A 16,790-nucleotide genomic window follows, 5' to 3' on the forward strand; every position below is an offset into this window, starting at 1 on the left:
GTAAACTATTACACAGCATGTTTACAACAGAAAATCTGCAAGGATTGCAAAGTGCAAGGAAATATAACCGACTATGGAAATTCATTTTTGTTTTTAATCGAAAACCAGAACGCACAAGGTAGACATGCATGACAGCGAGAAGCGCTGCCTGAACACAATATAAGGAGTGTTTTGGATGTTGGAAATGTCCAGAGTAATCACTTTCACTGTGACCGTTTATGCAGGTGTCTGAAATGGGAGCGAACCACGGAGTCCTTTAGGATTTTATGGCCATATCCAAACATTTATTTACTTGCAGGATAACTTGGCACAGTCCTTGGGGTTAAACATTTGCATCTGTTGGTCACGGAACGTGCTTCAAGAATTACTGGAGTATGAGGACGAGGGGAAAAAATAATTAAAATCAGCAGGCTGTTCAGACCCTGACCTCCCATACCACTCCGGCCCACCAAACAAGGAGCCAGTCTGTTTACATGGGAAAAAGGAATAGAAAAAGGGTAAAGGAGGAGGCCAGCATCAGTGGAACTGCAGCTTGCGTTGTCGGACAGGGTCGGACGGCAGGGCCTGAGGGGTCAGCCTAGGGTCCGGCTCCCGTGACTGGAAGAGCACTCTGCCCCGGTGGTTGAACATGTAGAAAGATGGATGGTTTCGCAACGTGTCGAAGGATCTGTTTAAAAAAAAAAAGAAAAAAAAGTGCGGTTTACAAGACAGGACAAGACAGGTTTGCGAAACATTCACAGAGGTGGAAATGCCGACACATGCTGACAGATGTGACCTGTTCATATGGACTAAAAGCCAGCATCACCACACCAGGAAAGGGATGTGAGGGAAACTGGGAAGTGATCAAATGACACAAAGTACATGCTTTGCCAGATGCGACAGGGACAGGATCGTACTTGTTCTGCAGCTCTGAAGAGGCATCCATGTCCTTAAAGTCTCCGGCAATGTGGACTATGCCATAACAGCTTATTACAAATGCTAATAAAGTCTGTAGAACAATCTAGAAAGAAGATGCAAAACACACTAGTTGTAATCAAATGGGTGACAAATACTGTGAACCAAGCTTGACATCAAAGTAATTTCTTAAATTGTATTTAGTCTTCAGAAATTAAGAAAGCGACCAAATACTTTGAGGCTGTCTGGAAAACATTAATATACATTTAATATTTCACAGTGTATAGGGATAAAACAGAAAACTCACATCTATTGGTAAAGTTTCATTCTCTTTCTCTGTGAGTCTCATATAAGATCGATCTAAAGGAAAGGGGGGAAAAAAGCAAGTTTTAATTGACTGTGCAGTACACTGAATATCAACGCTATCAAGAAAAAGTAGATTTAGGCTGCCACAGGAAAAAGGATTCTGATGATGCGGCCATTAATCCTGTTAGTGCTGGGCTGACTGCTCCATGAATGCCAAGTCATTGTGGGTAATTTGTCCAGGAAACTCTAATCTTACTGCCCATACAGTGTGTGGTTGAAAAGCAGGGTTGTTGAACTTTCCCTGATTTTACGGCATAATATTTTAACAAATACATATGCCTCATTTTCTCACTCTTTTTTCTATATTATTTGATACAATTTCAAAAAACAGAGCTTGTATATACATGTATCAGACAAAAAGGAAAATGACATTTATCCTCCGAACATCAGAGGTCTGCCTATGAGACCTAGAAAAAACGTACGCCGAAGATCCTAATTGGTTAAAATGGCCCACATCTGAAGCAGGCCCTCTGATCCATTACTTCGCTATACAAGTCACCCAATAACACAACTAAGGCAAATCATGCATAAAATACACACGGAAACAGACTTCATATTCATTCTACTATAGATACACCTCCTAAGATTAGAATCAGCGGCAGGAAATAGTCATTTAAAGCATGCATCTTGTTCAAATCAATCTTTATAATATATATTCTACTAAAATTAACCTGAGTTAACGTTTAATTGTTGTCTGCATATAAATGCATATTAATTGGGTCTAAATATATAGTTTTCTAATTACAGGGGTAAAATCTATTATACATCAGTGAGCAAGCTATTGTTATACGGTTTACACAATGTAACAGAAAACGGAGTTTTCTCACCGGCAAAATGGGGATATCTTAAATAAACTACAACCTCAAATTAACGTAGCAGCCGCTAAACAATAATGTTGATTAGTACTGTATAGATACGCTACCCAGCTTCACCTTAGACTGTGCACGTTAACAAAACAGTGTTATTTTAAATACCTTTTTGCATATATTTTTCACACGTTTATTAGTATAACTAGCTGCGGTGACCTGGATGACTAGCTTTTTACCCAGCATTTACCGATAGGATGTATACAAAGCAGTGTGTTATTTTATTTCCCAGATTACATTATACTCACGCTGTGCTGCTGAGAAAGCTGCATGAGCTAAAGCTACCAGCCCGAAACCAACGATCCCCTTCCACACTGTAGAAGCCATCTTCAAACAGGCAGGCGGAAAAGACAGAACGGCGCGGAAAGGTGACGTCATCAACCGGCTCGGCTACTTAACCCCTTTCTTACCACTTTGGAAAAGAGTCTAGCATGTAAAATTATTTTTGCTTATTACTGATTTTATATTATACATTTGATTAAGAGATATTTACTTAGAGAATACATGCGGACATGCAACAAAGACAGAGTCATATTGACTAATGCTGATGATAGCGTATCTTCTGTATTTTTATTTCGTGTAGGTATAATGGTCTGCGGGTGAAATGTAATAACATGTTTATGAAATTTTATCATCTGATCATGAAAGTTTTTGTCATTTAGTCGGGACGGCTTGCAGAACTCTTGTAGACGCTGATGTGCTACTCATCCCCAGTCAGCCACCTGTCACGTGATGCCGCCAGTGCCTTGGGGGGAGGGGAGAGCAGTACTGGGGGGGGGGCGGACACGGTACCGATACGGCTCAGCCTGCGGAGGCGACGTGTCTAAATACGCGCGGTCCGTCAAAAACACAGGGAGTCGCGCCGTGTGGACTGAACGCCGAGGGTGTCCAAGATGACACCCGTCCGTATTTTATTCTGCCTGGCATTGTTTATATGGCGCGGCAGTGCCGACGATACCGGTATGGAAAATATTGTAACAGAGAAGAATGCTGAGGAAAGCCACCGGCGGGACAGTGCCGACCTGCTCATATTCATCTTGCTCCTTACCCTAACTATTTTAACAATATGGCTCTTCAAACACCGCAGATTCAGGTTTTTACATGAAACCGGATTAGCTATGATATATGGTGAGGATCCTACTTTTCAATATTGAAGATGTGCGATGATGTAATTACTATGTCCCTTGCTATCATTACTGTGGTCAGGGTATTAATGACGAGTTCATCATCAACGATCGCATGTTGTCTAGCAACCATATTTTGAAAAGTTATTGCAAATATGCTATCGCACTGCACAAGCAAAATTCTATGAATTGACAGCAATAATTAAAGTGACAGGAAACTTGTATTCTTTAATGTTGTTAATGCCGTTCATTTAAAATGCATCGTGGGCTTTCACCCCATAACGTGTAATTTGTCCCCGTGACACAGGTGGCAACGACGGTGCAGTCAATGCCATTTGTTGGTTGGACAGTGTATTCTGGCAAATGTTTTCTAGCAAATTCCATATACAGGAGGATGAAGACATGTCAGAATCAAGCCGGGTAGTTTGTTATTTCAGGCTTATATATTGTGACCGATTACCTGGCGTTTCCAAGCACCGATTGCGGGATGAGCCAGCTATATAATTTGTTAAGTGAGAGATTCAATTATTTAGGCGTCGTCGGATGAGTTTCTTGTCGGAACTGTAGATCTGCTTAGACAGCACCGATCCACCGTACTGCCTGACAGTTTGTATAGTGCACGCAGCGGCAACTAACGCCGACGTCCTTGCAATGTTGGAAACTTATCTTTAAGGATACCGGTATGGTAGCACGTTTGATCCAGGCCATTGTTTCTAGTTTGATTGTCAAACACCGGCTGCTGAGTCTCAGAAATGAAACAGAGATATAGGGGAGTTTCCTTACAGGCAGGTGAAGGGAAGTTTGACAAACAGACTGAACCAGTTTTTGGTTCTGCATTCCAGCGATAGGGGAATAATATGAAGCTCTTAGATCTGAATACCAGCAGAGAAGATGACCATGAAGTCCTGTTTGAGGTGGAAGCGTGATGCTAACCTGTTTAACTATAGGGGTATTAATGACGTGGCCATCTGTTCAGGAAGATTCTGATAACTGTTTTCCCCATAAATCCGACGAATTAGTTTCAGTCCACGAACAGCAGCTTTCAACGATCAGTTACCTACCAAACCACAAACAGTCCTTTGCTAGCCTGGTGGACGATTTTATGTACAGTACTGGGGGGCAAATGAAATAATCAAATACGTACCATAACTTAATGAAAAGAACAGTGTTTAAAACACCAACGCAGCACATACTTGTGATAAACGTAGTGTTGTAAACGGTATTGATGTATATTGAACAATGAATGAGCTATTATCCCAGCTAACAGGGAATGTTCGCAGAACTTAAGCTAACGTTAAGTGAAGATCTTCTGGTACCACTTTACAATAAGGCTCCCTTTTGCCACTTGTAAATGGTAATAACTCATTAATAAAAAGAAAACTGTTATAACTTGATTAAAATTGTCTATTAATAATTTACAAAGTGGTACAACCTAATTAATAACCAGATTATACAGATTATAAACCATTCATAAACGCTTTATATGGGTAGCCTTATTGTAAAGTGGCTTCTCAATGATGACAAAGAACATTCTTACTGTAACGCTGATAGAACGTTATTTCCACGTTTTATGTTTTTAATAAAGGTTCTTTCAAGGTTATCACGATAACAGTATTATCTGAACACACTTTTTGCGTTATTAATATTGAATTTTTTTTGTTTTATAATAAAAACGTTATTTTATTAGAAAAATAACTTGTGTGCTCCTTGTGTATATTACTAAGTCGCTGTTATAGCCTCGAATCCACGATTTCAGAAATATCAGGCCTCAGTGCTACCTGCTTCTCTACCACGGTCTTCGGTTGTTTGTTCTTTATTATTCTTAGTTGTAGTAGTAATGGGAAAACGTTCTGGGAACGTTAAGAATGCTAGATACTTTGAAAGTTTCCATACGTTAATCGTAACGTTCGGTGAACGTTCCTAAAATGAAAAATTATTAGCTGATATGGAGAAGATAAGTTGATTTTGAACAAAAACTGAATTTAAATTTTAATAATGTAAACGTGTATAGGTAGCAGAAAGGCTTCTTATGTTTGTTAAACTCATGCATTATGATATTTTAGAACTCTTCATCCTCACAGGATGCTTAGTATTGTCACACAACTCACCCGTGTTAAATGCTTTTCATAGTTTGTGTTAGTAGTCTTTAGACATTATGAATGGGCTACATGCCAGTCATACGTTTTGTGAGGTATTTTGAATGTGACTCTGCCTCTACCCCGCAGGGCTGCTGGTGGGTGTGATCCTTCGGTATGCAATCCACGTGCCTCGTGACATCAACAACGTGACCCTGAGTTGCCAGGTGAACGCCAGCCCGGCCACGCTACTCGTGAACGTGAGTGGACGTTTCTACGAGTACGCGCTGAAGGGTGAGATCAGCGCCAGCGAGGTGCAGGAGGTGCGGGACAACGAGATGCTCAGGAAGGTGCGTGTTCCCTCCCCCAGCACCGGCGGGGGGACTCAAAAGCTTCCATGTCGTTCAGCTCATGCAGCAGATCATTGAAATAATCTGGAGGGAAAATCTGTTCAGTTTAATAGCCCCGTAACTCTACAGCCCCGTAACTCTACAGCCCTGTGCAGCCACGTCTTATTGCTGCTTTGCTGAGCACTAACATGCTGTACCTGCTGTTTTTTAGGTGACCTTTGATCCAGAGATATTCTTTAACATTCTCCTGCCTCCCATCATCTTTCACGCTGGTTACAGCCTGAAGAGGGTAATTGACTCATAAAATACCGTAAATTTCAGTTTAGTGTGTTGCCTGTGCTTGCTGACGATGCATATGCACCAGCAAAATCGCCGCATCCTGTGATCCTTTGCTGGCTAGAGAATCGGGGAGTTTCACGCATTCGTTGACCTCCCTTGACCTTACAGAGACACTTCTTCAGGAACATCGGCTCCATCCTGGCCTTCGCCTTTGTGGGGACACTCATCTCGTGTTTCGTCATTGGGTGGGTGTCCTTGCCTGGCAGCTTCTGTACGGCAGACATGGTGTCTGAGGCAGCGTAGGGTCATGATGCCAGGGTCACATGGGTAAAATGGTGACATCACTATGTGATTCTCCCTCAGGCTGCTGATGTATGGCTTTGTGACGCTGATTGCACGTGTGGGTCAGTTGGGTGGGGACTTCTACTTCACCGATTGCTTATTCTTCGGCGCCATCGTCTCTGCCACGGATCCAGGTACCCACAACACCCCCCCCCCCACACACACACACATACACACATGAACTTTTCTAGAGGGAAATCTTTGCTGTTAAATTTGCTGTTGTATTTAATCAAGGTTGCACTTTGAAATCCCAGAAATGAAATTGCTTTGAGTTCCTGAACAGAAGTGTTTTCCTTGGGTGTTTCTCAATACCAAGAACACAAAGACCGTACTTGTGGTCTTGGCAAGACCGGTCTTGTGAAATTGCCTCCCAAGAACGAACTTGGGGCACAATGAATCATGGGATTGGCCTCATTTGGCAAGGATGCAACTGATGTATCCTTGGTGTTTGGGTAAGAACGACATCCAGGGATTTTTACTGTCCTCTGCTTCTGTTCTTGAGTATTGGAACTCGTCTTTGGTAATAGAAGATGACATAAAATGGGTACATGTACGGTCAAGAATGCATATTGAGAAACACCCCTTGATACGTACTTTCAGTAAATATTGAGGTGCATTATGGGAGCTCAGGTTACAGATATCTGCATATGTCTAAGGGCTGGTAGTACTGGATGGGTCATTTCCGCAAACTCATTAACACGCCACATCAATTTTCTTTTATTTTATAAATTAGTTTAGAGACAGACTCAAATTATACAACCTATTTGTATAAACTGTCGATTTTGCCCCCAGGGGCAGTTAATCAGTTTTGATGTATTACCATTTATTTCTGTAATAAACAAAAGTATTTTATCAAATCCAGGGCAAGAGTTATGGAGATGAGAAAGAAAATGACAAAACTAATTAAAAAAATTGAGCAATCATGCAAAATGATTGTTTATTGTCAGCAAGATGCAATAAAGCTGAAAGGTATAAAAACATATTATCTAGGTTTGAGCTATTTGTTACATTAATGAGACTTTTTGTTACTTATTTGGGGAAAGTGTTTAAAAAAATCATTAAATCTGAGCAACAAATGACATAATTTATGAGTGTCCTGGATGGAAATGTACTGGCAGTGTTGTTGTGCCAATGATAAATGGTGAACATCATCCCTTCTCCTTTCAGTGACAGTGCTGGCCATTTTCACGGAGCTGCAGGTGGATTCAGACCTTTATGCCATGCTGTTCGGAGAGAGTGTACTCAATGACGCAGTTGCAGTCGTGCTGTCCTCGTGAGTGGGCCCTCTGTGTGTGTGTGTGTGTGTGTGTGTGTGTGTAGAGCTTGTTCAGGGATGTTCTCAAGGAAACCAGTGGGATTTACACATATCTCACAAACGCTCAGTGCCTCACACCTAATTATAATAGTAATAGATCATTTATTGATCCCTGTGGGGAAATTCTCTTTATGCCTCCCCCAGCTTGTTCTCTGTAGGTGAGAGCAATCTGGCCATGAAGGGCAGCCACCCATACTAGCACCCAGGGAGCTGGGGGGGGTTAAGGGCCTTACTCAAGGACCCACAGACGTGCTGAAACCAGCAACCTTCTGATCACAGGCATAGAGATTTAACCTACTGAGCCACATACTGCCCCCAGAAATCATTTTTAAAAATCACGATAAAAAACCTCCCATGAATCATGTGTGATCTGAGACTTTCACACATAATTACAGCATTTAGAAATTCTCCTATCCACAGCAACATACAATTGACAGCAGTGTCAGACAGTTCTTGGAGCAATTAGGGATTAAAGGCTGTTCTCAAGGACTTAATGGTGAAATTGCTCTTCTAATTCTGGGAATTGAACTAGCAACCTTCCAATCACAGACCACATGTTCTAAACTGATGAGCCACTCACCACCTCCGTTACTAACCCCCCTTTGTTGGTTATTAGTATCCTGCCCTGTCATACCAAACAGGTGGAACAGGATTGGAGGTGTGGCTTTCTTAAAGAGGCCATGGTATGTGTGCCTCGTCTTACACTGAGAGGCGCTTGCCGGAGTCAGGTGGCATCCTGCAAAACACTCAACTTCTGACAGGTGGCGCCGTGTCGGTCTGCAGTGACCATGCCCCCGAGCTTAGTGTCCACCTGTGAGATGTCACAGAAACGGTGTATAAAGCCCCAAGAGCGCATTATATCCGTCAGTGGAACAGTGGAACACAGTTCAGAAGGTGGATGTAAATCTAGGTGCTGGTTTTACAAGTCTGATGGTGCAGACGTTCTGGTTTACAGGCATAGATGTCTGGCTGCGCATCTGCTTTGGCCCTTGGAAGAGCAAAGGGGACAGAAGGGGTTCTACATGTGCTAGTGGGGCTCTCCTTGTTCCACATCTTCTCCCGTCAGTGTGCACTGAAATCACTCAGAAATGCTTTCAGATTGCAGTCTGGCCCCATAGGAAATGCATTTGCATCAGGGAGATTGATTTATAACTAGAAAGCTGACAGATTAAACCATGTGAGTGGAATGCTTGCTCAGAGCAGGTGAAGGTACTTTTTAAACTGACTTTATGACTATCCTCCTACAACACTGAAACCCAGGGTAGCTGTCTTTGAATTCAATCAAGTCATTAAAAAAAGGCTAAAGTGTGAAAATGATTTGTTTGAAGGGTCCCCACAATAACTTGTACCAGCCTACAAACACACCAGGAAAATGCCTTTTATGCCAGATGGCCTGTTCAGGCCTGCCTGTGAGTGTTTATGTTCGTTTGTGTCTGTATGTGTGTTTCTGTTTGCTTGTGCCTGTGTAGGTGATTCTTTATGTATTTGTTTCTGTTTGTCTGTGTCTTGTGTGTGTGTGTGTGTGTGTGTGTGTGTTTGGGTTTGTATTTACCAAAAACCTGTTAACTTTGTAGCTTATGTAGATTTTTATCAAATTGAGGTTTCTATTGTGGGGACCTGAAAAACCTGTGAATGCAATCAAAAAACTAAAACAGCCAAAAGTCTTGTATTTTGTTTGGTTATTTATGGTTAAAGTTAGGGCTGGGGATTAGGATTAGAGTTATGCCCATAGAAATGAATGGAGGGTCGCCACAATGACAGGAATATATGAACTGTGTGTGATTCATTTGCTCATTTGTGCCTGTGTGTTTTTTTTTGTTTGTATGTTTCTGTTTGTCTGTTTGTTTGTGTCTGTCTGTATTTATGTTCACTTGTGTTTGCATCTGTGTATCCGTGTGTGTATTTATGTTAATTTGTGTTTGTGTCTGTCTGTCCATGTGTGTGTTTATGCTCATTTGTGCTTGTGTGTTCCTCTTCATTTATGCCTGTGCCTGTTTATGACTAGTATCATTCTGACGTCCGCCACAGGTCCATCGTCGCCTACCAGCCGGCTGCGGCGAGCAGCCACTCCTACGATGGCATGGCGGTGCTGAAATCCTTCGGCGTGTTCCTGGGGGTGTTCAGCGGCTCCTTCGCGCTGGGCGTGTCCACCGGCATCTTGACCGCCTTCATATCCTCCCTTGCAGCCGCCACAGCAGGGCTGAATGAACCACCTGGTCCCGCATCTCCCCGCCCAGCTCTTTCTGCTCTGTGTTGGTGTTCAATCATCCACAGCTTCTCTAGATATTAAAATTCTTATTCAATAATAATATCAGGGGTATTTTGGGGGGGGGGAGATTCTTATGTCCCTTACGGGAGATGATGTGATGCTCTGATCTGCCTGAAGGGGGCGCTGTCCAGTGCCCTTACAGATTCTCCTTGACTTGCCTCCTCACGTCACTAAGTTCACCAAACTGCGGGACTTCCAGCTCCTGGAGACGGCGCTCTTCTTCCTCATGTCTTGGAGCACCTTCCTGCTGGCCGAGGCCTGTGGGTTCACAGGTAACTGCTGGTGCCGGTGGGTGGTCCTTCAGATGCCAGAAATGGGTCTCATTGGGCTTAAAGGACCCCCTGGCCCCATTAGTCCATGGATAAGTGCCGGTTCTTGATCAGTAGTTCTCATTTGGTTCAGAGGTGCCTACTAGTCACTGATTCTCATTGGCTAATAAATAACTGCTGCTCCCACTGGCTCACAGTGACTATGGAGCATAGAAAATGCTGCATTCATTTATCGAACCCCCCCCTTTCCAGTCGTCTTAGCCGGGTTGCCCCCTGCACCTCACTGACTGTGTGCTGTGCTGGCTTGTGCTTGCAGGGGTTGTGGCAGTTCTGTTTGGTGGGATAACTCAGGCTCACTACACCTATAACAACCTGTCTCCAGAGTCCAAAACCCGGACCAAACAGGCGAGTTCCCTTCTGCTGGTGTCCTCAGTCCAGCACAGCCGTCTCACGCACACACACACACACACACACACACACACACACACACACACACACACACACACACACACAAACAAGTTTAGCTCAGCTGAGCAACTGCTAAATCATAATACAATTATTAATATTAGTAACATGAATAACAATATTAATGATGTCATCCTAATTCCTGCTGCTTATCCAGCACAGTACTATAGGGGGCGCTCTGCAGCCTATTTCAGGAAACACAGGCCATGCAAATAATAATAATAATGCTGCTAGCATTGCTACTACTAATGCTACTAATGCTACTAATGCTACTAATGCTACTAATGCTACCACTATCACTATAAATGAACAGGTAGCACTGTTGCTTCCCACCTCCAGGGTGTGAGGGTTTAATTTCAGCTCCGATGTGATGAACTGGCATCTCCACATGGTCCCCAGTGTGTCGGTAGGTGTGTATGTGTGGCCTGTGATGGACCGGCCCAGTTCCAGGGGCTTCCTGGATTTGTGTGCTGGCTGCCTGGGATATTCTCCTGGCACCAGGTGACCCTGTACTGAATAAGCTGTTGGAAGATGGATGGCAGAACAATATTGCAGCTTTCTCACAAGACCCCCGAGTGTCCCTTTAATTGCCTTTGTTAAATGCCTTTATTCTTGTCATTGTCTTCCCCTATTGGCTGCTGTGTGAAGTTCTGATCTCTGCACTGTTCCTTGGGCCGTGGTCCATTTACTAAACACCTTCCTGTGCCTTTTCCACTCCAGTTATTTGAGCTGCTGAACTTCCTAGCGGAGAATTTCATCTTCTCCTACATGGGCTTGACGCTGTTCACCTTCCAGAACCACATGTTCAACCCTTTGTTCATCATTGGGGCATTTGTATCCTTGAGTTTTGTGGGTGTGTGTGTGTGTGTGTGTGTGTGTGTGTGCCCGTGCCCGTAAGCGTATCACGCTGTTGCTCAGGAGTGATTTCACCAATAATGAGCTCCCTAACGAGGCTTTCATTACAGTAGCTCAGCTCCTAGTAAGAATGTATCTATTTACCTACCAAGGTGTCACAGGGGTGTTTCAAACAAGAGAGGGTTTTCAGCCCAGTGGGACCTGGACCACCTCCATCCTTCTGGGCTACTGAGGTATCCATCCTTGACCACGCTACTCAGCTGGCCGTGTTCTTGGGCAGGGCTGCCAACATATACCCACTGTCATTCCTGCTCAATCTGGGACGCCGAAACCGCATCAGGAACAACTTCCAGCACATGATGATGTTTGCAGGTGCACACGATGATGAAGATGTCTTTCAGTCATGAGCCAAGCTCCACAGCAGCCTGTAGTGGCCTTTGACAGGAACATGATCCAGCTCGGAAAATGGAGCCACGTCCGGCCAAACCAGTAACTGTATTTTTCATGTTCCTGTCGGTCATGAGTCAGCCTTTTGTTGAACAGCTACACCGTCAGTTGTCTTGGCATTTTTAATTAAGAAAAGAAAAAAAACTGTACTTCGCCAACGTCTCCTCCCATCGCCACGGCAGGGTTGGGGGTTCGAATGCTATTTCTGATATTCTCCTTCAGTTGCTTGTTCAGTTGTTTCCCAGAGTTCAACAGCATGGATTTACGTTTGGCTCTTGTCTCTAGGTGCTCTGCAGTGGACTGGTGTCCCATCTGGGGTTTTTCTATACCTTGTGCTCTATGTTTCCTAGGATAGAGTCCAGACTCACCATCGCCCCCTGCTGGATAAGTGGTTGAAAAATGCATGGATGACAAGCAGTGTGTATTTCGTCCTTCCCAGGCCTACGGGGGGCCATGACCTTCGCCCTGTCCATCCGGGACACGGCCAACTACGCCCGGCAGATGATGTTCTCCACCACGCTGCTCATCGTCTTCTTCACCGTCTGGGTGTGTGGTGGGGGCACCACGCCCATGCTGTCAGTGCTGCACATCCGGTGAGTCGGCAACGGCTGGTCTGTGCAGTGCAGGGTCGCACATGCAGTGAGTCGGCGACGGCTGGTCTGTGCAGTGCAGGGTCGCACATGCAGTGAGCCGCCGGCTGACCCCAGCTAACTGGGCCTCTCTCTCTTTCATGCAGAGTGGGGGTGGATTCCGACAAAGACTCGGTAGGGAGGCTTTTCCTCGCGGTTCTGTTTCCTGTGACCTGATTGTCTGCTGGTGCCCCTCGTATCAGCAGGACCCGGTCCATGCCCGAGGGCACCCTTTACATCACGCTGCATTCCTGTGACTCTCTCCGTCTCATTTCAAACAGGTGAATGCTCTGGAATTCACAGAGCGCAGGAGCACCAAACAGGAGAGTGCCTGGCTGTTTAGACACTGGTACAGCTTTGACTCCAAGTATCCTTAATGGTAGCAGTACCCAGAGTGGACAGTAGAGGGTGCTCCAGAGTAACAAGCAATTTGAATTGACCTGGGTTTGCTTTTCTTAAGCCTACAGAACTAAATGTCCATGTATCCCTATGGCTTTTAAGGCCTTGACTGTAGCCCCCCCCCCCAGCTACTTGAAGCCCCTCCTCACACACAGCGGCCCGCCCCTCACAGCCACGCTGCCCAGCTGGTGTGGTGGTCTGGCACGATGTCTCACCAGTCCCCATGCATACGAGGTGAGCCACTCCACAGTGCCCCCTAGTGGTGATGACCTGGGCTGTGCAGTCACAGGAGCAGTGGCAGCGACTCCAGCATCTGGCCAATGTACTGAATCCTCACCCCCCCCCCCTCCACAGAATGAAGGCCGGTTAAAGGAGGACGACTCGGACGTGGTGCCCCAGGACGGCCTGGTGTACAGCGACGGGGCAGCTGGCTCGGCCACCATGCTGCACCCCTGCCCTGCCTCCGGCCCCATAGAGGCTGCGGACAGCAAGCTGGCCACCCTGGGGACCCAGCTGGTCCTGCCTGTGGAGCACTCAGAGGCGCCCCGCGATCTCCTCCGCCACAGGGAGTGAGCCAACCCCCCTCCCGCCCCACCCTCCGCTGTGTTGCTGCTGGTCCTGCCCGGGCGTTACGTTCCCTACCTCTGTTCTGATCTCATCCCATCCAAAGGACTCACTGTTCTTGGTCTCAGTCTGGTTCTTTTTAAACCACTACCCCCCCCCCCCATTATTTTCATTTATGTGATTTCCTTACGGGGAACATGTGTTGCAGGCTACAGCGTTATTCCAGTGCACTAGGGAGGGCACTGTAAAGCAGACTCATCATCTGCACGATGCTGACCCGTTAAGGGGAGACCTGAGAGCTCCCATTCTCCCTGTGAAAGTCTTTCTATAGAGTCTTTGCTCCGTATGTGTGGTTTAAATTAAAATACCGTACCATTTTTCTCCTATAGGGGGAGCACTAAGCAGTTCCTCCGGTTGCCATTGCACTAGTTCATTTAACTTTTTTTTTTAAATTATGATTATATAGTTAGCTTTGCTGACTACATGTAGCATACAACATAGTGACCTTTGACTGTGACTGTTAAATCGTCTCTTCTGACTTTCCCTGCATGGCTATGAGTGCTGAAAAGTCTATGTTTACTGTTTGAGAGGTTTCAAAAAAAAAATTGACTTCCTGTTGTTCTAAAAAAAGAAGTGGACTTGCATTTGGATAAAACACCGAAAAACGTATTGTATGTTATTTTGTTTTTAGCCAATAGTAATCCGCCTAATCCTTTCCGAAGTGGCTTCCTGCTTTATTCTGATAACGTGCCCATTGTATATGTTTGATTGAAGGGACATGTACAGAGGACACAATGGCAACACTGTGGATGGGACTTTGGCGCCCCAATATCATCACTGAGGAGGATGCTGGGGACAGAAAGGCAGGCTGTGGAAGAGGGGAGGAGCCCAACGGCGGCAGCCCGCTGCAGGAAACGACTCGATATGACTAGTAAAAACAGTTAAGAGCCCGCCAAAGTGCGAACATTCTGGACACAAATGAGACTAAGGGGTACTCTGCCCATCGGAAGATCGGCTGTACGGTGTCACGTGACACAAAACAGAGCGGGGCGTCTGGTGGGCCATTGTCATGGCAATGTTATGCAGAAGGAAGGTGGTGCAGTAGTGAATTGTGATGTGCTCATTGCTGCCTCCATCTTGTCACCTCCGGCATTGCAGGAACTCCGTATACACTTGTCCCTTTTGTTGTATCTCCTTTTTATAAACGCTGACAGCATGACGTGCCTGGTGTCATGTTCCTAGACGTGTCTCTCCATGTGGAAGGTGGATGATCGAGATCAATCCTGTTCCACTTGTGGCTTGTTTTACGACTCCGCCGTGATGTTAAATGCATGCCCTGCCTTTTTAATTTAAGGCATTTTGAAATGAAAATTGTGAAAAAAAAAAACAAATGATTAAGCTAAGAACAGCCCAAGCTGTCATCACAGTCATGGGTCTTGAAAGCGGCCACTTGACAATCTTGTCACCGCACTGTGGGATCACTGGTTAGATATTCTGGTTTGCCATCGCCTCCAAAAGCTGGGATCGGTTTTTCTCTGCCTTGTTATTGGTCTTTATTTTTTATTTGGGCAGAACTCTATTGAGCCTTATCAAGACTGTTGGATCAATAGATATTTTGCATCTGTAACCAGCAGGTACAGAAATGACATCATTCTTTCACATTGTTGATGATCATGTGGCTGCATTTTCATGTTTTGTTTCTGGAAGTATCATAAGGACAGATTTTGTTAGCAAGTTAGCAAAATATACATGTATGTGATTCTGTAAACCAAGATTCAAGATCTTTTACTGGTCAAGTGCAGCAAGGGCACTGGGGTGCCTACTGGTCCAGCCACACCCAATAAATAAAGACTAAATAGACAACAGACAAATAGATGTGCAATACCACAGTGAAGAGGAGTAACACTTAGAAATGGTACAATTCACAGAAAGTGCAGAGTGCAGTAATATTGGGCCAGACTGTTTACACAGGGGAGTCGTTGGATCAGACACTGAGGTATGAGTGTGAATCGTAATATCTGTCTCAGGAGGACTTCAAAAGCACATCACTGGCATAGTTCCCCAAGGGGGGAGGGGGTGTTACTCCTGCCCTGCTGCTAACCTCCTAAATAAAGTCATGGGTATGTGTAGTAATGGCTAAATGAAGCTTCATGAACCATTCGCTGTATTTTTTGACCCCACTAGATGGGGCTCTTGGTTTACTATGGGGCATGCTTTGAGAACTTTTTTGAATAGAGAGCACCATATAGTGGGGTCAAAAAATACAGCAAGTGGTTCATGAAGCTTCATTTGTCCATCACTGTGTATGTATAGGCTCTTGTCCTCCCTTGCACTGACGTGCTATTTGAGGTGTGAAGATTGACACTTTGATGCCAACGGCATAGCAGATGGCTGTAGCTAATGTGAATGGTTTTAAGAAATAAACAAGCCCAAATCTGAAGAAAAAGACGCCTCACTTGCAGCACAAAACATCTGACTAGATTAGTCCATAGGCCAACGTGTAACAGTCATTGTTTTGCTGCTCTGTTTAAATCGTCACTGCTGTTGATCATCTGAGCCAGGAAATCGTAGGGACCATTCTGACGCTGTGTTTGTTTTGAGATGTAACCGCCAGTTTTTTGTGCTGATATTGTTTGCTGTGTGTCTCAGCGTGTCCATGTCCATCTGGCCCTCAGTCCCCTTGTGGGGAAGTTCCCGGAGGCTTGCGGACATTCACCAAACTGTCAATAAAAGAGCCCAGTGCGGATTTGGGTATAAAGAGAGCTGTAACTGCTGTTCTTCACTGTTGTCCTCTCTTTATTCTGGATGAACTTTTGGAGGATGAATAATGCGCAATCCCAAGGGTGACGGAATATCTCCCAGCTCACCTTCACACATGGAAGCCCATCTCACTCTCAGATTGGCCTGTGGAGGCGCTGGTGTGCAGCTGCACCTTGGTGTTCCTTCCTGAGCCAGCAATCTGGCCTGCATTGCCAGCATTGGCCTGAGGAGGCGCTGGCGTGCAGCTGCACTTTGGTGTTCCTTCCTGAGCCAGCAATCTGGCCTGCATTGCCAGCATTGGCCTGAGGAGGCGCTGGTGTGCAGCTGCACCTTGGTGTTCCTTCCTGAGCCAGCAATCTGGCCTGCATTGCCAGCATTGGCCTGAGGAGGTGCTGGTGCGCAGCTCCATCACAGGGTTCTTCCCTGAGCCAGCATGCTGGGCGTTGTCACTCCCTGCGTTGTTGAGTCTGAGACCCCCGACAGCTCATGGCTCATGCTACTGACTCTCATGCTTCCCCTGGT

At 45.3% G+C, this 16,790-nt stretch overlaps 2 protein-coding genes across 2 annotated transcripts; one reads left to right on the forward strand and one right to left on the reverse strand.

Moving 5' to 3' along the window:
* Positions 1 to 80: 80 nt before the first annotated feature.
* Positions 81 to 2,519, reverse strand: mmgt1 (membrane magnesium transporter 1). Its single transcript, XM_023797470.2, has 4 exons — positions 2,375 to 2,519; positions 1,202 to 1,254; positions 897 to 1,000; positions 81 to 667 (listed from the first exon to the last, which is right to left on the reverse strand). The coding sequence occupies exons 1-4, from the start codon at positions 2,502 to 2,504 to the stop codon at positions 517 to 519; spliced, it is 438 nt and encodes a 145-aa protein (XP_023653238.2). The 5' UTR covers positions 2,505 to 2,519; the 3' UTR covers positions 81 to 516.
* Positions 2,520 to 2,902: 383 nt separating this feature from the next.
* Positions 2,903 to 16,277, forward strand: slc9a6a (solute carrier family 9 member A6a). Its single transcript, XM_023797703.2, has 17 exons — positions 2,903 to 3,254; positions 5,476 to 5,675; positions 5,887 to 5,964; positions 6,123 to 6,199; positions 6,318 to 6,430; positions 7,464 to 7,569; positions 9,640 to 9,781; positions 10,047 to 10,152; positions 10,466 to 10,554; positions 11,335 to 11,448; positions 11,730 to 11,841; positions 12,356 to 12,509; positions 12,653 to 12,680; positions 12,827 to 12,912; positions 13,073 to 13,178; positions 13,299 to 13,513; positions 14,283 to 16,277. Exons 1-17 carry the CDS (start codon positions 3,020 to 3,022, stop codon positions 14,347 to 14,349), a joined length of 2,028 nt encoding a protein of 675 aa, XP_023653471.2. The 5' UTR covers positions 2,903 to 3,019; the 3' UTR covers positions 14,350 to 16,277.
* The last annotated feature ends 513 nt before the right edge of the window (positions 16,278 to 16,790 follow it).

This window comes from Paramormyrops kingsleyae, chromosome 10 (assembly GCF_048594095.1).
Source record: "Paramormyrops kingsleyae isolate MSU_618 chromosome 10, PKINGS_0.4, whole genome shotgun sequence".
Lineage (NCBI taxonomy): Eukaryota > Metazoa > Chordata > Actinopteri > Osteoglossiformes > Mormyridae > Paramormyrops > Paramormyrops kingsleyae.